This window comes from Babylonia areolata, chromosome 6 (genome assembly GCF_041734735.1).
Source record: "Babylonia areolata isolate BAREFJ2019XMU chromosome 6, ASM4173473v1, whole genome shotgun sequence".
Taxonomy (NCBI): domain Eukaryota; kingdom Metazoa; phylum Mollusca; class Gastropoda; order Neogastropoda; family Buccinidae; genus Babylonia; species Babylonia areolata.
The window spans coordinates 40,216,685-40,241,253 of NC_134881.1; the positions used below are offsets into that span (position 1 = coordinate 40,216,685).

General features: G+C 43.7%; 1 protein-coding gene across 5 annotated transcripts in view; it reads left to right on the plus strand.

Moving 5' to 3' along the window:
* The window catches only part of LOC143283006 (uncharacterized), a 44,149-nt gene that overhangs the window by 12,303 nt on the left and 7,277 nt on the right, over positions 1-24,569 (plus strand). For 2 of the 5 annotated variants that reach the window (XM_076588986.1, XM_076588985.1), the window contains exons 2-9: positions 9,928-13,641; positions 15,844-16,131; positions 17,429-17,598; positions 18,802-19,045; positions 19,731-20,074; positions 21,142-21,295; positions 22,414-22,595; positions 24,348-24,408. In XM_076588986.1, coding sequence (XP_076445101.1) covers positions 10,605-13,641; positions 15,844-16,131; positions 17,429-17,598; positions 18,802-19,045; positions 19,731-20,074; positions 21,142-21,295; positions 22,414-22,595; positions 24,348-24,408 — 4,480 coding nt within the window. In that variant the 5' untranslated portion in view covers positions 9,928-10,604. Of the gene's footprint in view, positions 1-8,414; positions 8,625-9,927; positions 13,642-15,843; positions 16,132-17,428; positions 17,599-18,801; positions 19,046-19,730; positions 20,075-21,141; positions 21,296-22,413; positions 22,596-24,347; positions 24,409-24,569 lie in introns of those variants that run through there. The other 3 variants (XM_076588983.1, XM_076588988.1, XM_076588987.1) reach the window with 3 other exon arrangements.

Consider the following 24,569-nt stretch of genomic DNA (forward strand, 5'->3'; position numbering starts at 1 on the left):
TGTGTGTGTGTGTGTGTAGTCACATTTTGGTGTGTGTATGTAACATAGATATGATGTTTTATGTTAACAAAAGCGTATTTGTAAAGCACCTAGAGCATATTTCTGGATAGTGTGCTATATAAGTATCCATTATTATTATTATTATTTATGGTGTTTTGGAACATAACTGGTGTAGTGTACCAGTCTTGTATAATGGTTTTGTATAATGGTGGTCTTACACCGTTTGCACATAGCTTGTACATTGACGCGTGTGTGACATGTAAGTGTGCGATTGCTACTTGCTTGTGTGTGTGTGTGTGTGTGTGTGTGTGTGTGTGTGCATGCATGTGCGTGCGTGCACACATATATATGTGTGTATTTGTGTGTGTGTGTGTGTGTGCACACATGTGTGTCAGTGTGTATACTGTGTGTGTGTGTGTGTGTGTGTGTGTGTGTGTGTGGTGTGATGATCAGGGTCCCTATACTTGGTCACTGGGCAGTTAGTTGGATTTGTGAAAGGCATAGAGCTTGATTCTTCATGTATTATTGCACTCAGGTGTAAATAGAATTATTATCATATCATTTTTTTCTTATTACCATTATTATTATCATTATTCTTTATTATTATTATGATATTATTAGCTTCATTATTATTTCATTATTTGAATGTTATGATTAGTTGGTGTTGTCAAACGCCCTTCCCTCTGCCCCACAAAATGACGTATTTGGAAATCCGTCCTGTTGAGAGTATCCCGGTGGCCTTTCGACTTTACATGTCATTTCCTTACTTGTCCTGTGACTTTCTTGGGTCCTATTGGGGGGAGAGGGGGTGGGGTGGGGTTATCCTGTGATATGGATTCCCGTAACCGGCATTCTGTTGAATTGTTACATTAGCCCATCCCCCCCCCCCAACCCCCACGCCACCTCCACCCCCTTTATTTTATGACCACAAGTTTTTCAGTCAGTTCTGCGAAAATTGAACAACTAACGGACAAATCGAACGAAGCGGGAACGTACCGGCCGCTCGAAAACCAACTGACACATAGTGACGTTATTCACCCTCTGTTGGTTCCGTTTGGCGGATTTGAATAAGAGTCCCGTTTTCGTGGCACGTGAAACCAAACGAACACGCACGTGGGGAACGTATCAGTCAGTTTGAATTTAAATCTTGTCTGGTCATTAAGTGTTGTCAGTATATGTAATAGGAGGAAACACTGCCGTGACGTGTTCTTTTTCGAAGAAACGGACAGCCGCACGGAGTGTAACTACGAGGATAGACGTGTTTAGAGTCGACGTCACTTTTATCTCCCCCCCCCTCCCCCCAAAAAAAGAATATCATTTTGTGTGTGTGTGTGTGTGTGTGTGTGTGTTGTTTTCTGTGAGGAAGTGGACCAAGTGTAATGGGGCAAAAATATCAACTAAGAACTTAACTGGCGTGGCGCAGGGCAAAAAAATATGAACTACGTACTTGGCAGGCCTCTCTCTCCGATCGAGTTAAGCACTTATAGGTTTGTATAGCACCTTCGTCATTGGTAGAAACAGAACCTGGAAAATTATTGTTTTCACACATGTATCCCCTATTAAGTCATAGTCATATTTTTGTTGTTTAGTCGATGTTGTTGATGGTGGTCACGTTGTGTCAGTGAGATCGAGCCGCTACCAGTTTGTTTGAAACTTAAAAGAAACGAAAAAACAACAACAACAACAAAAAAAAACCCCAGAAAAAACCCCACTAAAACAAACTCGCATTGTTTTCATTACGTATGGATCGGTTTGTCAACCGGAAGATAAACCAGAAGACTCGGAATCTAGAAACGCATTTGGTGATAAAAAACAAAAACAAACAAACAAAAAAAACCAACAACAAAAAAACAAACACCCCCCCCCCCCCAAAAAAAAAACAACAAACACAACAACCCAGCCATGCTTGTTATTTTATTCTCCCCCCCCCCCCCCTCCGCCCCCCTCAAAATAAAGCCAGAAGAGAGGGATCCTTTTGAAACTGATGCGTGAATCTTCCTGATAAACTAAGCAACCAATGTGTTGAAAGAAGATTAAACCAGCTGCAGATTCCCCAGTTTTTGTTGTTCAGTGTCGTTTTCAGTGCGGCGTGATCACTAAATATAAAAACTGAGCAACTATAAAAGCTAGGCGTAAAAGCTACAAACCAAACAGTACTGAATAAAAGGGTCTTACCTGCAGCATATTCTTCCATGTTCAGTATGTAAGGTTTCAGTATCTTTTCTTTCTTTTATTTTTTTTTCCTAGCCAACTGAAGCCACCTGAGTATTTACAGTCCAATTGCAAGAATTGCCCCATCCACCACACGATGAAAATTATTGTAAGTGTTGGTCGGTGGGGTATCTAGATGTCGGCAGTGTAAGACATAAGTTTGATTTCCCCCCATAGCTCCGTTACGTGGTTTTCTTGGAACAACTTTTTAAAAAATTATTATTTTTTTTATTAACATATACAAAAGAAAAATAAACAAACAAACCAACAAAAAGCAGATAAATGAAGAAGAAAAAAAAAGAAAAAAGAAAAAAAGATTCATAGCCATACAAACAATGATGTTCGTCAAAGACTGTGGATCCGTTCAAAAGGTTCTGTACCAAGAGAAATAAGTCAATAATTAAACGGATAAATAATCAATATCACCTGGGTATACCTGCACAGAATATGCTGGATTTTCAATTAGTGATCATCATTTCTTGGAACAACTTGCTGAAACTTCTCTCCCGATTTCTTTCCTGTCTTTTCTTTCTTTCTTTCTTTCTTTCTTTCATCCTGTTGTTTTGGGGGTATCATAGTTTGGTGTCTGTGGCCAAGGTTTTGCTGTCTTCTTGTGCTGAATCTTGTTACCTTTAACTCACTCAGTACGGCCAGTCCTCTCTTCTCCTCTACACAGACCCTTCGGATGTCCAGTGGGTGTCTGAATGACCCAACCTTTAGCTTCCGTCGTCAGAATTGTGGTATTCTTTGTCAACATTCACCTCTTCAGTATAAGAGCCTTCCGCTTGCAATATTTTGATGATGGTAATTGGGGTGAAACGCTGTTAACGTCGTCTCTTTCGCCGTTCGTATGGAGAGAGTTAAAAAAAAAAAAAAAAAATTAACGTTTCGACGGGAAGCGTTGATCGACGTTTGAGTGACTCTGTCGATGTTCAGGCGTGCATTCAGTGCGCGAGTGAAACTAGAAGTGAAGCTTTCACATACTCATACACATACACACACACACGTTGAATCGGAACATGTACGTGCTACTGCTGAACACCACTGAAGTGACAAGACTCAGCGGCAGCGCAGGGTGTCCTCTTGTGTGTTGCCTTTTTAATATTTTTGTTGCGACCTGATATCGTATCGGTAGACCTCCCTGCACTGCCGATGTTGACACTGGGGAACTGGGGACAAGCGTCGTGAGAGTAATAGTGCCACTGATCGAAGGACGTACGCACGAGAATACTCGTGCCGTGCACACACGCTCGCGAACACACACACACACACACACACACACACACACACACACACCGGCAAACAAGCGTGAGCGCTCGCGCGTTTGCATATCACTGAGTTCACGATCACACACACACACACACACACACACACACAAACACAAACAAGCGTGAGCGCCCATCACTGAGTTCACACACACACACACACACACACACACACACACACACACACACACACACACACTAATACAAGGAAAAAGACCATCGTACTCTCTCTGTGTCTCTGTCGCTGTCTCGGTCTCTCTTTCTCTCTCTCCCCCCTCTCTCTCTCTTTGACTTTCACTGATCTGCGTATTCAAGCACGCATATCTATACTGATACTGATAGTCTCTCAACACTCCTTTGGCAACACGTCAGTCAAAGGATTGGTTGTCAGTTGCTTACGTCTATCGCCGGTAATACGTCATCCGAAACAGAAAGGTCGTTTACCCAGGGTGTTGGCATTCCGGAACTATCTCGACATAATCATGACTCATAGTTTACATGGCAACAAGAATAGCTTTCTCGACGGGCCTAGGCTTGAACGGGAATTCCCGCATGGCATGTCGACGTAAGCCCATGTCCCGTCATCACTACTGGTTCCCCCCCCCCCCCCCCCTGCACGCGCTTTCACCACAGATAAAAGATATAAATAGAAATACAATAAAAAAAAAAAAAAAAAAAAGGAAGAGAAAAAGATTAGTCTATTTTATTCTGTTGTCCAGGTCATTAAAAAGTTGTGTTAATTTGCAAAAATAAAATAAAAAATAAAAAAGGGGGGGGGGGGGGGGGGGGGGGGGGGGGGGGGGGGGGGGGGGGGAAGGGGTGGATAAAAGAAGAACAATGTTTCTTCCTTTCCCAACACATGCAGTATTGTTAAATTAAAAAAAAAAAAAATTTTTAAAGGAAGAAAAATGGTAACAGAAAATACAATACTCTTGTTTTTCTTTTCTTTTCTTCTTCTTTTTTTTTCCTCTTTTTTTCAGGAGCTTAGTTCAGAAAAAAAACCCATCCCTTTCTCTCCCATCTACTGTTTTACAATAAAAAAAAAAAGAAAGAAAAAAAAAGCCCCCCCCCCCCCCTCCCCCACCCTGCACACACACACACACCCCACGCCCGCACCTGGCCTCCCCCGCACCCCAATAAACTTCGCTTTTTTGTTTGTTTGTTTGCCGCATCTGCTTGGCAAATGTGGTGTAGTGTATATGGATTTGTCCGAACACAGTGACGCCTCCTTGAGCTACTGAAACTGAAACTGTTGAAGCTTAGAAACAGCTGTGGCTCCCTCCTCCATCCCTCCACCTCAGAAACGTTAGACATCCGTATAGAGCTGCGTCGCTTTGTTTTATATAGACGCATTGCCACCAGAAGAGCAGAGGGGGTGCATCTGCTTATCTGTGATCATGTTATGGACTTGCTTGTATTTTCCTTCTTTTTTTTTTTTTTTCTTTTTCCTTTTTGACTCACTTGTGTAAACAAAGTGAGTCTATGTTTTAACCCGGTGTTCGGTTGTCTGTGTGTGTGTGTGTGTGTGTGTGTGTGTCCGTGTGTCTGTGTGTCCGTGGTAAACTTTAACATTGACATTTTCTCTGCAAATACTTTGTCAGTTGACACCAAATTAGGCATAAAAATAGGAAAAAATTCAGTTCTTTCCAGTCATCTTGTTTAAAACAATATTGCACCTCTGGGATGGGCACAAAAAAATAAAAAAAATGAAGCCTAATTATATGCAAACTGCATTTACTGTTATATTTATATTTTTTGTATTCTCTAAACTTGGTACTTTGATCTGATATTCTGACCCAACAACAAGAGCAGTCATTATTATCATTTTTTGTTCAAACAGGAACCTCTTTTGCTAAGCATGGAATTTTTTTTATTATTTTGCAAACATTTTGGTGCAGATAGTAAAAAAAGGGAAATTACTCTGTAATTAATGCTAGGGGACTTAATTCACTTTAAACTGATCTTTCTCATCTTAAACATTACATTTTGAAATTATACTCAATACATAAAAAGCTTGGATTTTTTTGTTTTTAAGTGTATCACAAGTGAGTCTTGAAGGCCTTGCCTCTTGTTTCTTTTGCTCGGGGGAGATGGGGGGCGGGAGGGGGGGGTGGGGGGAGTGTGCTGTACGTAAGTCCACTGTGAACTGCTACACGAATGGAGAACAAAAGAACTGATTTAATTTAAACAGTTAAGTGATCACACCTGTATTTGTTAACAAGGGTTAGTAGCAGCTGAAGCTTTGTTTAGTAAGCTTTTTTAAGATTAGATTTTTTATTTTATGTTTAGAAACAACTTTTTGTTGCATGCATCCTCATGACATGCGTCGAGAATCAGTCAGTGATGCTTGCCTCTTTCAAACTAACACTTGTAAGGCTTGGAATTAGATTGAACAAACTTGGCCGGCAGAGGGTAAAGCATTTTGTTTTCCCAATAATGTACATAGCCATGACTTTCTCACATATGTGTGTGTGTGTGTGTGTGTGTGTGTGTGCCGTGGAAGCTGCGATACGTAGACTAGAAATGAGTGTGTGGAGGAGGGGGGTAGAGGAGGTGCAGGGTAATGTGTGTGGTGTGTGTGTGTGTGTGTGTTGGAGCTCATGTACGTTTATATGTATTTGACTGTGCTTTCATATCTGTGAAACTGCATGTTTGGTGCATATCTGTTATGCATGTGTGGGTGTATGTGTGAATGTGTGTCTTCATGTTTTACATTTATTTGCTTATTTATCATCATTGTTGTCTTTTTTCTTTTTTTTAAAATTTATTTTTTCAGAATTTTTTTTAAATTTTAATTTTTTTAAATTTTTTAAAATTATTTTTTATTTAAAAAAAAAATTATTACTACTACCTTTTTCTATATTATAATTATTATTTATTTATTTATGTAAGCTTATCTTATTTATTCCCCCCTTTTTTTTTCAAGGCCTGACTAAGCGCGTTGGGTTACGCTGCTGGTCAGGCATTTGCTTGGCAGATGTGGTGTAGCGTATATGGTTTTGTTCGAATGCGGTGACGCCTCCTTGAGCTACTGAAACTGAAACTCTCACATATAATACATCAATATATGCTCTGAATGATTTCACGATGTCTGCCACAACGGACACATGCAACCAAAGCTTGGAACTAGAACAAACAAGGCCTGCAGGAGGGAAGGTGTTTTGTTTTCCAAACAATGTTTGCTGCTGAAACATACTCACATAATTATGTGCTCTGAATGACACAGCAGCGTCAGCCATCACTAGCTGACATTTCTAGGGGTTGAAATTAGAACAAAGCCCAGAGGAGGGGAAATGGTTTGTTTTTTTTCCAAAACAATGTTTGTTGCTGATGCATGCTCACATAAAATGTGTGCTGTCTTCTTCTTCTTCTTTGTTCATGGGCTGCAGCTCCCACGTTCACTCATATGTGTACACGAGTGGGCTTTCATGTCCATGACCGTTTTTACCCTGCTATGTAGGCAGCTATACTCTGTTTTCAGGGTGTGCATGCTGGGTATGTTCTTGTTTCCATAACCCACCGAATGCTGACATGGATTACGGGATCTTTAATGTGCGTATTTGATCTTCTGCTTGCAAAAACACTCAAAACAGGTTCAGACACATGCTGGTCTGCACACATGTTGACCTGGAAGATTGGAAAAATCTCCACCCAGGCGCCGTTTCAAACCCGTGACCTTCAGATTGAAAGTCCAACGCTTTAACCAGTCGGCTATTGCGCCCGTCAGATGTGTGCTCTAAACGAGTCCACAGTGCCTGCCACAACTGACTGACATTTCCAAGGCTTGAAATCAGAGTGAAGAAGGCCAGGCCAACAGGAAGAGATCCCACAGATTATTTGTGGACAGTTTAAAAGGAACACAAATCATTTGCAAAAATCATGCATGCAGTCAGTCATTCGGATCAGAAGGAAGTGACAAGGATGAATTTGTGAGCTGGGGCATGTGATGTGTCCTGAGCTGTTAAACAGAATGAGACTTTTTTCTTTCTTTTTAAAATTTTTTTTTTTTTGTTTCAGTTTTTTATTTGTCATATGCAGTAGTGTGCCCCCATGAATGATGAGGCGCTCACACAGCAGCCCGCTTGGCAGCTGATCGGGTCATGTTTTGGTCACGGGTCACTGTTCCTGCTGTCTGGCGTTTGTCATGGGGGTGCTGCATTGCTGAACGCTTCACCATTTCAGTTTCAGTTTCTCAAGGAGGCATCAGTGTGTTTTCTTTTAGACAAATATATCCACTATATCACATCTAGTGGGCAGATACTGGACCAGCAGCAACACGCTAGTCAGGCCTTGAGTATGTGCATATTATATATATATTTGTGTAGCTATGAGAGTGCGTTTTCTTTCTTCTACAGAATTTTGCCACAGGACAACCCTTTTGTTGCCATGGGTTCTTTTTTCAGTGTGCCAAGTGCATTGCTGCACATGGGACTTCAGTTTTATTGTCTCATCCGAATGGCTAGATGCTCAGTTTTGGTTTTCCAGTCAAACTTGGGAGAAAGGGCGAGACCAAGATTCAAACCCAGACTGTCATGGACTCTGCATTTGTAGATAAGCATCTTGACCGTTTTGCCACCTTTCTCCATCTTGACCAACATTCACCATGTCTGTTTGTCATGGGAAACGGCCTGAATACTGAGTGGAGAGAGAGAGGAGCTTTGCTGGATTTTTACTTAGGTCCTTAGTATTGGAGTATTTTGAAAATTATGTTGCTGCTGTTGTTGTTGTTGTTGTCGCCTTCCCCCCCACCCCCCTTCATCCTCCTTGCCATCAGTAAATCAGTTGTTTTGTTCTCCATTGTATAAAATTGTATTGGAATTACAATTTTTTATATCCTGCGTGGGGGAGGAGGGGGTGTGTGGGGGAGGGGGCATGGGGATAGTTTTGCAAGTCACAGTTTTTGGAGAGGTCATGAATAGGACTTCCAGGTGAATTGGGTTTTATCATTTCCTAGCTCTGTAAGTTCTGGAATCCCCATTATGATGACATTGGTGGTTTTCAGAAGTGGACATGGTGGCTGAAGGCTACCCTTGAGTTCCTTTGAGACAGTTTCAGCCAGGGTCTCATGAGAGAGAGAGAGAGAGAGAGAGAGAGAGAGAGAGAGAGAGAGAATTCAGGAACCTGCGCTCAGTCTGCACTGTGAATGGTGTGAGTATAATTGTAATTGGAATGGGTTTGTGTACAGCTGTTTAGCAATGATGGCAGTCAGTATTATTCGTATATGTATGCTACTTTCGAGTCAGGCATTGACTTTCTTTCAATCAAATGGTAATGCCCATCAGTGGAAAATATTCTGATTTGCCTAAGCCTATGCTAATTCCATTGATCTGACAAAGTTTGTAACACTAAGCAGACTACAGGCTACTAAGATCACGCATGCAAGTCCTAGCTCAGGTCTCTTTAACTCACTCAGTACGGCCAGTCCTCTCTTCTCCTCTACACAGACCCCTCGGATGTCCAGTGGGTGTCTGAATGACCCAACCTTTAGCTTCCGCCATCAGAATTATGGTATTCTTTGTCAACATTCACGTCTTCAGTATAAGAGCCTTCGCTTGCAATATTTTGATGATGGTAATTGGGGTGAAACGCTGTTAACGTCGTCTCTTTTGCCGTTCGTATGGAGAGAGTTAATGTATATCTGTGCTGGAGCAAAGGCATGTCAGATCTCTGGTAGCTGGAGACTGAAACTGGCCTTTTTTTTTTTTTTTGGCTGCCCCACCATCTGCACTATTTCAGTGGCATAACTCCCATGCCACTCATTCTGAATGCCCCATACACAGACACACACCAGGGTTTCATCTTTCGAAGTCCCAGTGTCCGCAGGAAACCATCAGCGTTAGGTCGCCAGGAAGCCACACACCTGAGAAGACACTGCACTGCTGCTGAGTCACTTTTGGTGATGTTCAGTAGTGGCTGCCGTGTTTTAGTTTACTTAGAACACAACCTGCTAAGACCCCTACCGATGACAGTAATTGTTTAGTCTTGGAGCCAGACTGAGTGAGCACCCTCCCCCCGCTCCCCTCCCCGACCCCCGCCCCCCCCCCCCCCCCCCCCAAGAGTGGAGACTGCCACCAGGCCCCTTCAACGACTGGCCTTTACATTGTTGTACATTGGCTGTGCCAGTCAGCAAACAGGACAGTGGACTGGCCTTTACATTGTTGTACATTGGCTGTGCCAGTTAGCTAACAGGACAGTGGAACTTTGTTTAGTTTTTTTTTAATGATGAATGTATTTACTGTTGTTGTGAACATCCACTGATACAGGGTTGAACACTGAAATCTGACTTGGCAGTAACATTTGTTTTGTTAGATTGATTATGTTACTGTGCACAGCTCTTCTAGGATGAAGCTTTGTGAACCAAATATTTCTCATGATTATGCCAGTAGTTTTTTTTATCCGGAAGCATACATGGTAGTTGTTTCGATAAACAATGCACCTTGTCTGTTTGCAGGTGGATAACTTGATTGCCAGAGCCTTCCAATCCTGGTCATCTGTGGACGAATTTCAGTCTGTCAGTATCTTCAGCGACACACCCAGGACCCTCTGCTCAGTCTACAGCAAAATTGCTCAGATTTACCACTAGATCCTGTTAACGGAGTCAGTGTTTGTGTGTCTGTGTGTGTGTGTGTGTGTATGTGTATGACTAGGTTGTTTGCAAGATCAGGAAACTTCAGACAAATCATCACGGCTGACTGACGACAGAGACTGCCAGATTGGTCGGTGCCAGAAACAGCAAAGGAAAGAAAAGGACGGCTCACTGTTGGAGCACAGTCAGCCAGGAGGACTAGCTGGCTGTCTACACATCGAGTTAGGCTAGACAGCTGACTGCTGCAATGCCGGACGAGACAGTGCTGCTGAAATCAGGAGTTGAAAGAATCAGACAATATTAGAACGGACTGTCCGCAACACCGAATCAGAAGAGTAACTGCCAGTGGCCCTACTGAATCAGGACAGGACAGCTTACAGTATGGATATTGAAAACAGTGGATTGTGAGAGAGTTGAAACAGACAGGACAGCTTACATACCGTTGGACAGCTGACTGGTTGATGACTGAATCTGATTGGACAGGTTACTGTAGGTATATTGAATAAAGCTGGACAGCTTACAGTAGTTACACTGAATAAGCAATGGGCGGTGTTGTCCGTGAAGTGACGCACCCTCCCGGGGATGAGCAGCCCAAATTTAACACAGAGAAATCTTTTGTGATGAAAAGAGGAATTCTACTCAAAGGACTTCAGATAGTTGGTGTATGGAATGAAGTGGGACAGCTTACAGACAGCACACGTGATGTCCTGATTGTGGAACCAGGAAGAAAAAGTGGCTGCAGGGACATTGCCTCAGACATAATGTCTGGTCCCGGGAGAACTGAACCGGACAGGACAGACAATTGTGATGGGGATGCTGCATCACAGTGTGGCTCTGGATCAGATCGGTCCCAAGGTGAGACTGATGCAGATTTGAGTGAAATTACCACCCACAAAAGCAGAGTATCGCTGTCTACATTGTTGGGTAAAAACGGTCATACATGTAAAAGCCCACTTGTGAACATATTGAGTGAACGTGGGAGTTGCAGCCCACGAATGCAGAAGAAGAAGAAGAAGAAGAAGAAGAGGAAGAAGACTGAAATTACCGAAACTGATTTTGCTGATATTTTTAATCTGGCTGAAACCCATTGTCTACTGTCTGATTACTTTATTCAGATTCGGCTTGCATTTCTTTATTCATGTGGGACTCAGCGATTTGTGTCATATGAAGAAGACCGGAAGGCAAGAGAGAGTACTGGCCTTGAAATACTGATTTACAGTGAAAGCAACAAATCCAGGATATGTGTGTTTCAGCTGTTTGCCTTTCCGATGCCGCTTCAGAGTAAAGTGACCTTGGAGCAGCTTATCAGAATGTCCAGTATCTGTTTGTCTCGTTTGCTCAGTGATTGTCTCACACATGAAAGTTTCAGTGCCGTTGAGATATCTGAATTTCCAGAAACAGAATCTGCAGAGTGTGAAGAACACTGTTTTTCTGATGTCAAATCAGCCAGGAGACTGGGAACCAAACCGATAGAAACTCTGGAGAAAAACAGAGGAATATATTTGTATGTTCTTGATTTGCTCCATCCATTTCAGGTTAGAAGCTTGGGTCTGTCACAAGAAGAAAGAAGCATCCCCTACCCACCCACTCATCTCCTCAAACATGAAGCAGGCCTCCATAGCTCACTGTTAATGCATGACTCTTACGAGCGCCCAGGCCCTGGAAGCAGTTCACATCCCCAGCGTGATGTTAAGGTTTACAGAACGGATGAGACTCACCTTGCCCTTTGTAATGTTGAATTCAGCACCATAGCGTCAACACCTGGAGACTTGGCCCCTGGTGATGTTGTAACCAACCCTACAGTCTCAATACATGGAGACGTGGTACCTAGTGATGTTGAATCAAGCACTATAGTCCCTTCAGTGTCAACACCTGGAGACTTGGTCCCTGGTAATGTTGTAACCAACCCTACAGTCTCAGTACATGGAGACTTGGTACCTAGTGATGTTGTAACAAGCCCTTCAGTGTCAACACCAGAAGACTTTGTCCCTGGTGATGTTGTAACAAGCCCTTCAGTGTCAACACCTGGAGACTTGGTCCCTGGTGATGTTGTAACAAGCCCTTCAGTGTCAACACCAGAAGACTTTGTCCCTGGTGATGTTGTAACAAGCCCTTCAGTGTCAACACCTGGAGACTTGGTCCCTGGTGATGTTGTAACAAGCCCTTCAGTGTCAACACCTGGCGACTTTGTCCCTGGTGATGTTGTAACAAGCCCTTCATTGTCAACACTAGAAGACTTGGTCCCTGGTGATGTTGTAACAAGCCCTTCATTGTCAACACCAGAAGACTTGGTCCCTGGTGATGTTGTAACCAGCCCTTCAGTGTCAACACCAGAAGACTTTGTCCCTGGTGATGTTGTAACAAGCCCTTCAGTGTCAACACCTGGAGACTTGGTCCCTGGTGATGTTGTAACAAGCCCTTCAGTGTCAACACCAGAAGACTTTGTCCCTGGTGATGTTGTAACAAGCCCTTCAGTGTCAACACCTGGAGACTTGGTCCCTGGTGATGTTGTAACAAGCCCTTCAGTGTCAACACCTGGCGACTTTGTCCCTGGTGATGTTGTAACAAGCCCTTCATTGTCAACACTAGAAGACTTGGTCCCTGGTGATGTTGTAACAAGCCCTTCAGCGTCAACACCAGAAGACTTGGTCCCTGGTGATGTTGTAACAAGCCCTTCAGTGTCAACACCTGGAGACTTGGTCCCTGGTGATGTTGTAACAAGCCCTTCAGTGTCAACACCAGAAGACTTGGTCCCTGGTGATGTTGTAACAAGCCCTTCAGTGTCAACACCAGAAGACTTGGTCCCTGGTGATGTTGTAACAAGCCCTTCAGTGTCAACACCAGAAGACTTGGTCCCTGGTGATGTTGTAACAAGCCCTTCAGTGTCAACACCAGAAGACCCGGTCCCTGGTGACGTTGAAACAAGAGGTACAACAGAACATAGCAACTCTGTAACTTACCGTCCCAGGCATTCAAGGGAGCTCAGAAGCTCCGTAGCAAACTGCTCGCTGTCAAAGGACAGGTCCGCACCATGGGGCAAAGGCAAACTCGTCGTGGACCACAAGCAAGCACGGAGAGGAGGAGGAGGAGACCTGGGTCAGATCTCCCGGGCCACTGTGAAAGAAGAGCTGGTGAAGAGCAGCAGCAGCCCTCTGGAAGCATGCAAAGAACTGCAGAGGTACGGCTCAGACCCAGAGCAGGCGGTGCCATCGGGGCTGCCTCCCAGCCTCCTAAAGAAGAAAGAAGATAAGGGTGAGGAAATTGAAGACGTCTTCAGGAACATGCCGTCTTCCGCCAGCCCCCTGAAAAACCCAGAAGGCAAAGGTAAGGAAACTGAAGAAGCGTACAGGAAACACGGGGACAGCGACCTGTCCTGGATGTTGTCAGTGTCACGTCTCCCTCCAGGAAGCCGTGACGCTATTGTGGCCATGCTGAGGTCCCCCCAGCAGGGGAGGAAGCAGGGCCTGGCTGTGTTGGACCCCATCCACAGCGGCATGGAGAATGAGTGGAACCGGCTGGCCACGTTCACCGGTTTCATCCCTCCGGGAGGGGTTTTCATCCTGCCTGTCGCTGCTGCAGGTGTGTGTGTGTGTGTGTGTGTGTGTGTGTGTGTGTGTGTAGGAGGGGTGGTAGGGGTGTGTGTGTGTGTGTGTGTGTGTATGTGTGTGTGTGTGTGTGTGTTGTTGTTGTTGTGTGTGTTTTCTGTTTGTGTATGTGTGTGTGTGGTGTGTGTGTGTGCGCATGTGTGTCGGGTGGATGTGTGTGTGTGTGTGTGTGGTTATTTTATTTTATTTTTTGTGTGTGTGTGTGCATTTGTACACTGGTGTCAATCAGTTTGTACATTTGTTTTGAATTAAAATTTTTTTTTTTTTTACTGAAAATCACATATTTGTTCAATATTCTTAGAATTCTTTAAAAAAAAAAAATTCTTTATTCTGTTAAAGAAAAAAACAACAACAACTAATGATGATTAGTGTTGTTGTTGTTGTTGTCGTTATTATTATTATTATTATTATTGTTATTAACATTATTATAAATCACATATTTTTTCAATTATTTTAGAATTCTTTTTTATTTTTTATTCTTTATTCTCTCTCTCTCTCTCTCTCTTTTATTTTTAAAAATTTTTTTTAAAGAACTTATGATGATTAGTATTGTTATCATCATCATCATCATCATCATTATTATTTCTTTATTACCATTCTTTTATGCTCAAATGTGTGTGTGTGTGTGTGTGTGTGTGTGTGTGTGTGTTGGAGCTCATGTACGTTTATATGTATTCGACTGTGTCTTCATATCTGGGAAACTGCATGTTTGGTGCATATCTGTTATGCATGTGTGGGTGTATGTGTGAATGTGTGTCTTCATGTTTTACATTTATTTGTTTATTTATCATCATTGTTGTCTTATTTATTTATTTATTTTTATTATTATTATTTTATTATTATTATTATTACTACTACATTTTTCTATATTATAAGTATTATTTATTTATTTATTTATTTATGTATTTATCTATTATTTATTCACCTTTTTTTTTTTTCTCAAGGCCTGACTAAGCACGTTGGGTTACGCTGCTGGTCAGGCATCTGCTTGGCAGATGTGGTGTAGCGTATATGGTTTTGTCCGAACGCTGTGACGCCTCCTTGAGCTACTGAAACTGAAACTATGCTCATATTTTAAACAGACTTGTAGCATGCAGGCTCTCAAGGACTCCTGGTCAGTGCAGTTTGGTTTACATGAAGATCAGACATCTGTTTTGTTGTTGTTGTTGTTGTTGTTGTTTTCTCTCTCTCTCTCTCCAAGCAGATGTGGCCTGTGTAGCGTATTATATAATGAATGGATCAGTCCACAGCGCTTTGACGCTTCCCTGGAAACTGAATTCTGTTGATAACGATGTGGAGTATATAATGTGGATAGGCCTGCGACATTTTGACACCTTGAAAACTGAATCTGGTAGATACAGTGTAGCAGATATATTTGGATTGGTCCGCAAACATTTTGGCACCTTCTTGAAAACTGAATCTGGTAGATATGGTGTAGCATATATAATTATTGTGGATAGGTCCACAACACTTTGACACCTTCTTGAAAACTAGATCTGGTAGACATGGTGTAGCAGCATACATTCGGATCAGACCGCAAGCACTTTGACAACCTACCCCTTGAAAACTGAATCAGGTAGATTGTGCTGAAGCATATAATTATATATAACACGGATCGGGTCCGCAAACACTTTTGACACCTCCCTCCCCGCTTGAAAAAACCTGAACGATGGGCATAATAGCCGAGTGGTTAAAGTGTTGGACTGTCAATCTGAGGGTTCCGGGTTCGAATCACGGTGACGGCGCCTGGTGGGTAAAGGGTGGAGATTTTTGCGATCTCCCAGGTCAACATATGTGCAGACCTGCTAGTGCCTGAGCCCCCTTCGTGTGTATACGCAAGCAGAAGATCAAATGCGCACGTAAAAGATCCTGTAATCCATGTCAGCGTTCGGTGGGTTATGGAAACAAGAATATAGCCAACATGCACACCCCCGAAAGCGGAGTATGACTGCCTACATGGCGGGGTAAAAATGGTCATACACGTAAAAGCCCACTCGTGTGCATACGAGTGAACGTGGGAGTTGCAGCCCACGAACGCAGAAGAAGAAGAAGAAGGTAGATTGTGCTGAAGCATATAATTATACATAACATGGATCGGGTCCGCAAACACTTTGGACACCTCCCCCCCTGCTTGAAAAAACCTGAACCTCAAAACTGAAACTCACTGTATCCGCAGGGTTCTTCCTGCCCAGTCAGGAAGGTCAAGGCCAAGGCCAGGCAGAAGCAGCGACGAGGGTGGTGGTGGTGGTGGAGTGCGCATTCTGCGGGGTGACGGTGGACATGGCCCGCTTCGCCCGCAGGGACGCCAAGGAGGTGCACCGGGAGGCATCAGGCAGCTGCCGCTTTGTGTCGTCTTCGAGGCAGGCGCAGAGTTTGAGCGCGGCGGGCAACGTGTCCGTCTCCCAGATCACGGAGCAGAGTGCCAGCTTGTTCCTGCGGGACATGTCGTCAGGGCCAGAGTCTGGTTAGTGAGGGATTTGGATTTGGATGGTTTTATTCCAGAAAAGGCCTTAGACACTTATGAAGGGGCGGTGTGTAAACTTATTTCGAAAACATTACAAGACATACAATATGAGATACAACAGAGCAAAGCAATGCATAAATTGATAATCAAGTACAACTAAGTGGCCGGCTTTCAAAGGCTTTGTATTTTTAATTAAGTTGCAAACTGTCAGACTTCTTCTTCTCGATGTGGCGTCATAATCAAAATTAGTTTACACATAGAAGGCAGAGAGTGATATTTCTGGGGTATGAAATCATACCTTAGGTCACATAACTTTGGACAACAAAACATAAGATGTGAGGGAGGGAGTGAGTGAGTGAGGGAGGGAGGGAAGGAGCGACGTGTGTGTGTGTGTGTGTGTGTGTGTGTGTGTTGTCCATGGTGGTGGTGGGTGTGTGTGTCATAGAATGTGTGTGTGTGTGTGTGTGTGTGTGCGCGCGCGCGCACATGTGTGTTTATGTGTGTGTGTGTCTCCTGTTGTCCATGGTGGTGGTGGGTGTTGTAGGGTGAAGGGTGTGTGTGTCACAGTGTGTGTGTGTGTGTGTTTGTGCGTGCATGCGTGCGCATGTGTGTGTGTGTATGTGCGTGTGTGCTAGAGACATAGTCAAAGTGTGAATATGTGTGGCAATGTTGTGTGCCCTGTTGTCCTTGGTGATGGTTGTTAGGTGAAGGTAGTGTGTGTGGGTGGTTGTCTGTGGATTTTGGTGTGAGTGTAAGTGTATGTGTAAGTTACTGTAAGTTAGAGATATTGTGAGAGTGTACATTTGTGTGCACATGTGTGAAATGTTATTTTATAAGCTGTACACAGCGATGTTTTCTAAAACAGCTTGCACATACACAGGCACACTTCAACCCACAAAAAAGGCATGATTTATATATATATGTTTATGTGCACTCACGTTGACACACACACACACACACACACAAACACATGTATGCATACATACACAGACACAGATGCACACACTCACACTCACATTCACACACACAGACACATACACTCACATTCACACACTTACAGATTAAAGTGTATTTAACTTTTTGCAAGGTTAAGTGGCTGTGTGTGTGCATATGTTTGTGTGTGTAAGTATGTACATGTTGTAAATCTCTCTCTCTGTCTGTCTGTCTCTCTCCTTCTCTCTCTCTTCCCCCTCCCCCCCCCCCTCTTTTTCTCTATGCACATATTGGTATATCTATCTATATATATATATATACACATACATACATACAAAATAATGTTTCATAATGCCGCTGACAGCGGCGGCCCTCAGCCCGGCGCCAGCAGCCTCACGTCTCCCAGGGCAGCTCACAGACCTGGCAGCTGATGCTGAAGGGACTCCCACTGCTGCAGGCCCCTCCTTCTCCCTGCCTGCCGCTGCCACTGCTACTGCCACTGCCACTTTCCAGCAAAATCTGCCTACCCTCAAGGTGAGGGCTAAGGTCCACGGGACAGAGATCATGTCTCTCTTTTGCAAGCCCCCAGAGATATGGAGCATATGACTCTCTTGACACTTGGGACTCCCTTTTTCCTATTTCAAATCTGGCTGAAAAAAAACAACAAAAAAACAAGAGAGGCAAGGCCTTCAAGACTCACTTGTGATACACTTAAAAAAAAAAAAAAATCCAAAGCTTTTTATGTTTTGAGCATAATTTCAAAATGTAATGTTTAAGATGAGAAAGATCAGTTTAAAGCGAATTAACTCCCCTAGCATTAATTACAGAGTAATTTCCCTTTTATACAATCTGCACTGAAACGTTTGCAAAATAAAAACTTCCATGCCCAGCAAAAGAAGTTCCTGTTTGAACAAAAAATGATAATAATGACTGCTCTTGTTGTTGGATCAGAATATCAGATCAAAGTGCCAAGTTTAGAGAATACAAAAAATATAAATATAACAGTAAATGCAGTTTGCATATAATAAGGCTTCGTTTATTATTTTTTTGTGCCCATCCCAGAGGTGCAATATTGTTTTAAAAAAGATGACTGGAAAGAACTGAATTTTTCCTATTTTTATGCCTAATTTGGTGTCATCTGACAAAGTATTTGCAGAGAAAATGTCAATGTTAAAGTTTACCACGGACACACACACACACACACACACACACACACACACACAGACAACCGAACACCGGGTTAAAACATAGACTCACTTTGTTTACACAAGTGAGTCAAAAACCCCAACTCTCACCTCTTCTTTTCTCAGCAATAAGGTTTGGTGTGTCATGTCCATGCTCTTGTAAATGTGGTACGCTTGACTGTGTGTGTATACATTATGTATGTGTACACCTTTGCTTATATCATGTATGAAAGTGTGTGTATGTTTGTTTGTGTGTGTGTGGTGTGAGTGTGTGTGGTTGTGTAGTAATTGGGGCAGATATGTATTTATATGTATGTAGGAATGCATGTTTATATATGTATGCGTTGTGTTTATGTGCGTGTATAGTTTGCTAGGTACATTTTGCGCAAATGTGTAACATTGATGCATTGTGGTATGGTAAAATCACGTTTTGTAAAGTGGTTTTCTGGCTAGACTGCTGAAAAAAAAAGAAGAAAAAAAGTATCCATCATTACTGATTTTATTTTTTATTGTTATTATTATTATTATTATTATTATTATTATTATTATCAAGGGCCTGGCAGCAAACAGCAACAGCACGCTTCCTCCTTCTTCAAGGTCTGAGGAGTCAGCGAGGTCAGCTCCAGCAGTTCCTTCATCTACAGCACCATCATCATCATCATCGTCGTCATCGTCGTCGTCTTTGTCCACACCTTCCTCTCAGCAGGGGAGCATCACAGCTGCTGCCTCCTCCTCCTCCTCTCAGGACAGTAGAAGATCTGCTGCCGTGGCTGACGCCAGTTCCTCTTCACAAGCAGGTGGTGAAACGAGGCGAAAGTTTTATTCAGTTTTAAGCTTCGGCACCCTCCTTGATTGAAGGGAGTTGCACACACACAATACTAAATGATAAACATGTATACTTCTTCTTCTTCTTCTTTGTTTGTGGGTTGCAACTCCCATGTTCACTCATAATGTACACGAGTGGGCTTTTACGTGTATGACCGTTTTTACTGCTCCATGTTGGCAGCCACACTCCGTTTTCGAAGGGGTGGGGGTTGTATGCTGGGTATGTTCTTGCTTCCATAACCCACGGAACGCTGGCACGGATTACAGGATCTTTAACATGTGTATTTGATCTTTTGCATGCATATACACATGAAGGGGGTTGAGGCACTAGCAGGTCTAAACATACGCTGACCTGGGAGATTGGAAAAATCTCCACCCTTTACCCGCCAGGCGCCATTACCAAGATTTAAACCCGGGACCCTCAGATTGAAAGTCCGATGCTTTAACCACTCGGCTGTAGCGCCTGTCTGAAGATGTATACACCTTTGTATGTGTACACACACACACACACACACACACACACACACACACACACACATATGGTATGCAGACACTAACAACTAACTGTAATGGGTGGTGGTGGGTGGGGCTGGGTGGCGTAACAAAAAAGAGGCGCTCCCTCATTAAACCCATTTCATTTACCGTACTTACATCCAGCAGGCAACAACAGTGGCTCCACAGGACCTGCCGCCCAGCAGCAGCAGCAGACAGCTGCAGCCGCCCAGGCTCCGGCACAAACTGGCCGCTCTGGAAACGCTGCCGCCGCTGCTGCTGTGTCTTCGGAGGCCAGCGTCGTGACCAATTCCGTGTCTGGTGGGACGGCACGTCCGGAGCCTGCCCACTCACCTCCCCCTGAGCAGCAGTCGTCTCCCCCTGCGGGACAGGCACCAAGGGAAGGTGGTGGAGAGAGTGGCGGCAGCAACGAGTGGGGGGGCGCTGACACTGGTGGGGAGAGTGGCGGCGGTGGTCGTGATGTCGAGGGTCGTGCTGAGAACAGACAGGTTGGTTTCTTTTTGGTTGTGTGTGTGTGTGTGTGTGTGTGTGTGTGTGTGTTTGTGGTTGGTGCGTATGTGAGGGGGTGGGGGGTGGGGGGGCGCTGTTTGTAGAGGGTGTATGTAGGTGTGTGTAGGGGTGTGTGTGTGGGGGGGGGGGGGTTGGTATGTGTGTGTGTTTGTATGAGTTTGGGAGTATGTGAGAGTGTGTGTGTGTTTGTGTGTGTGTGTGTTTGTGGTTGGTGGGGGTGTGGGGGTGGGTTGGGGGGTGGGGGGGGGGGCGCTGTTTGTAGAGGGTGTATGTGTGTGTGTGTGTGGGGGGGGGTTGGTATGAGTGTGTATCTGTCTGTATGAGTTTGGGAGTATGTGAGAGTGTGTGCGTGCGTGTGTTTGTGTGTGTGTGTGTGTGTGTGTGTGTGTGTGTGTGTGTGTGTGTGTACATTCATTCACTTGCTAATACATAATTTGAACATACATACTGCCTGGGGAAAGGGCAGGAAACAAAAAAAAAAAAACCCAAAAAAGGATAAACACCAGAAAGGAAGAAAGAAAGAAAAAAAAAAAAAAAGGTGAAAAAAAAAAAAAATAAAAAGGAAAAGAGTTTCACTTTCGCCATCACTTTCTCAAGGAGGAGTCACAGCAGTCGGACAAATCCATATATGCTACAGCACATCTGCTAGGCAGATAGATGCCTGACAGCAGCTTAACCCAGCACACTTTGTCAGGCCTTGAGTGCATGCTTATATATTTGTGTACGTATTAGAGTGGATTTCTTTTTACATAATGTTGCCAGAGGACAGCACTTTGTTGCCATGGGTTCTTTTTCAGTGCGCCAAGTGCGTGCTGCAGACGGGACCTCGGTTCATCATCTCATCCAAAAAAGACTAGATGCTCAGTTTGATTTTTCCAGTCAAACTTGGGAGAAAGGGTGAGAGAGGGGATTCGAACTCTTCACCCTCACCCTCACCTTGACGGACTCTCTCTTCCGCCTTGGCAGCTGAGCATCTTAACCATTCTGCCAGCTTCCTCCCGAGAAAGAAAGAAAGAAAGAAGATATTTATTGTGTATGTTGACAGCTGGTGACCTACGACGACCTGGGCATCTTCACCCAGATGCCCAAGCGGCCTGACATGGTGGTCAAGGCCATACGCATCAACACCTTCGAAAACTGGCCCCACAGGTCGACTCATCCCCCAGCAGAAATGGCGGAGGCAGGCTTCTACTATACAGGTGAGGAGGGCTCTGTCACCTCCCATGTTTTCATTGATTGATTGATTGATATGGATACTTACATAGCGCCTATCCTTGGTCAGAGACCAAGCTCTTAAAAGCGCTTTACAAACACGGGGGACATTTGCACAACAGGGCTGCCTACCTGGGTAGAGCCGACTGACGGCTGCCACCGAGCGCTCATTATTCGTTTCCTGTGTCATTTCAATCAGATTTCAGGCACGTACACATACACACTCAGGCAGACATGTTTATCTACCCCGCCATGTAGGCAGACACACTCCGCCCTCAGGGGTGCCGTGTGCACGCCGGGTAATGTTCTTGTTTCCATAACCCACTGAACGCTGACATGGATTACAGGATCTTTAACGTGCATATTCAGGCACCAGCAGGTCTGCACATATGTTGACCTGGGATATCGGAAAAATCTCCAGCCTTTACCCACAAGGAACCATCCAACGCTTTAACCATTAGGCTATTGCGCCCTTTTACCACCCACCCCACCCCATGCCCTGTCCCCCCATGCCCCCCAGCCAGCAACCCCATCCTCTCCCCTCCCCTCCCGCCTTTGGGGATGTCAGGGGCTCTTTCAGTTCTACATAGTACCCTATTAAAAAATGAATCTTTTTTTCTTTTTTTTTGTCTTCTTTTTTTGCACTTAGAATGTGTGAGTTGCCTGCTGCTGTCATTTTTATTTTTATTATTATTTTTTTTTTTTGCTTTTGTTTGTCTGTTTGTAAATATATATGTATTATATTTATATTTTGTAAAGCGTTTTTGTAAAGCACCTAGAGCAGATTTCTGGATAGTGTGCTATATAAGTATCCATTATTATTGTTATTATTATTATTATTTTGCGTATTATATACAATTATATGTCTGTTCAAAGTTTCTTCTTTTTGTGTGTGTGTGTGTGTGTGTGTGTGAATCCTTCAGCAAAAAAAAAAAAAAAAAAAAAAAAAAAGAAAGAAAAAGAAAGAAAGAAAGAAAGAAAAAAAGATGGAATGGTCAATGTCAGAGGCATTATCTGACCTGACAGAACTGACCTGCTCACTTTTCTTTCTTTCTTTATTTTTTTCTTTCTTTCCCGTATTCCATCCCACCCCCACCCATGGCAGGTCACGCTGACCTGGTGCGCTGCTTCCACTGCAAGGGGGGGCTGAAGACGTGGGAGAGCTCGGACAAGCCCTGGGTGGAGCACAGCCGCTGGTTCCCCCGCTGCCCCTTCGTGCGCCTCTACAAGGGCCAGAAGTTTGTGGACGCCGTGCAGAAGCTGAACAACCCCGAAACCCGCCCCACGGTGAGTGGAAATCATGGTGTTAATGATGATAATGATGATGATGATAATAATAGTAATGAGAATAATAATAATAACAATACTAATAATGATGATTATGATAATGACAATAAGTATTTGTATAGCGCTGAATCTTGTGCAGAGACAAAATCAAAGCGCTGTCACACCAGTCATTCACGCGCATGCCTCACTCTAAACTTGAGAAAACTGAAGACAAGGAAAAGGCAGGGGAGGGAGGCTATCTTGTTGGGAAGAGGTGTGTTTTTAGGCCAGACTTGAAAGAGCTGAGTGAGGAGACCTGACGAAGCGGAAGAGGAAGTTCATTCCAAATGCAAGGTCCAGAGACCGGGAAAGAACGGCAGCCATCAGTGGAGTGTTTGAATCCGGGTATGCGCAAACAGAGTGGATCCGAAGCCGATCGTAGTGAGAGAGAGAGATGGGTTGCAGAGGTGAAGGCAGCCACAGAGATAGGAAAGGGGCGGATTTGTGAATACATTTATAACATAGAGCGCTGATCTTGTCCTTTATTCTGTGTGAGACAGGGAGCCAATGGAGATGATGCAAAAGAGGAATTTGGGAGAATGGTTAACTCACTCAGTACGGCCAGTCCTCTCTTCTCCTCTACACAGACCCCTCAGATGTCCAGTGGGTGTCTGAATGACCCAACCTTTAGCTTCCGTCGTCAGAATTGTGGTATTCTTTGTCAACATTCACCTCGTCAGTATAAGAGCTTCCGCTTGCAATATTTTGATGGTGGTAATTGGGGTGAAACGCTGTTAACGTCGTCTCTTTCGCCGTTCGTATGGAGAGAGTTAAGACGCTCCACTGACAATACAGAGAGTCCGTGGGGGTGTGGGTTTGAAGCCCACTTTTGCCCTTTCCCCCACGTTTTACTGGAAAATCAAACTGAGCATCTGGTCTTTCGGATGAGGCGATAAACCTGAGGTCGTGTGTGCAGCATGCACTAAAAAAAAAGAACCCATGGCAACGAGAGTGTTGTCCTCTGGCAAAATTGTGGGGAAAAAAATCCACTGTGATAGGTACACAAATATGTAAGCATGCACTCGAGGCCTAAATGAGTTGGCTTATACTGCTGTCCAGCATCGGCCTAGCACATGTGGTGTAGCGTATATGGATTTGTCCGAACGCAGTCACACCTCCTTGAGAAACTGAAACTGTAGAGGAAGCCCCCTCCCCCTTTTTTCCCCCCCGAAAAACAGGAACTTCTTCTTCTTTTTTGACTCACTTGTGTAAACAAAGTGAGTCTATGTTTTAACCCGGTGTTCGGTTGTGTGTGTGTGTGTGTGTGTCTGTGTGTCCGTGGTAAACTTTAACATTGACATTTTCTCTGCAAATACTTTGTCAGATGACACCAAATTAGGCATAAAAAGAGGAAAAATTCAGTTCTTTTTAGTCATCTTGTTTAAAACAATATTGCACCTCTGGGATGGGCACAAAAAAATAAAAAATGAAGCCTAATTATATGCAAACTGCATTTACTGTTATATTTTTTGTATTCTCTAAACTTGGCACTTTGATCTGATATTCGACCCAACAACAAGAGCAGTCATAATTATCATTTTTTGTTCAAACAGGAACTTCTTTTGCTAAGCATGGAAGTTTTATTTATTTTGCAAACGTTTTGGTGCAGATAATAAAAAAGGGAAATTACTCTAATTAATGCTAGGGGACTAGTTTGTGTTGTGTGGGAAGCTGATTTGTTTGCATGTTTTTTTTTGTTTTTTTGTTTTTCAGATTACAGAGGAGCAGATAGAGAGAGAGATCAAGAGGATGGAGGAGGAAGAGAGACGTAATGGTGGGTCTTGCAGTCGGTCTGTCTGTCTGTCTGTCTGTCTCTCTCTGTCTGTCTTCCCTGCCACAGTCACTTTCGCTTTGTCCTCTTCTGAGTCTGTTACACTTTTTTTTTCTTCCTTTTTCTTCTGTTTTCTATGTCTCTCTCTCTCTCTCTCTCTTTAT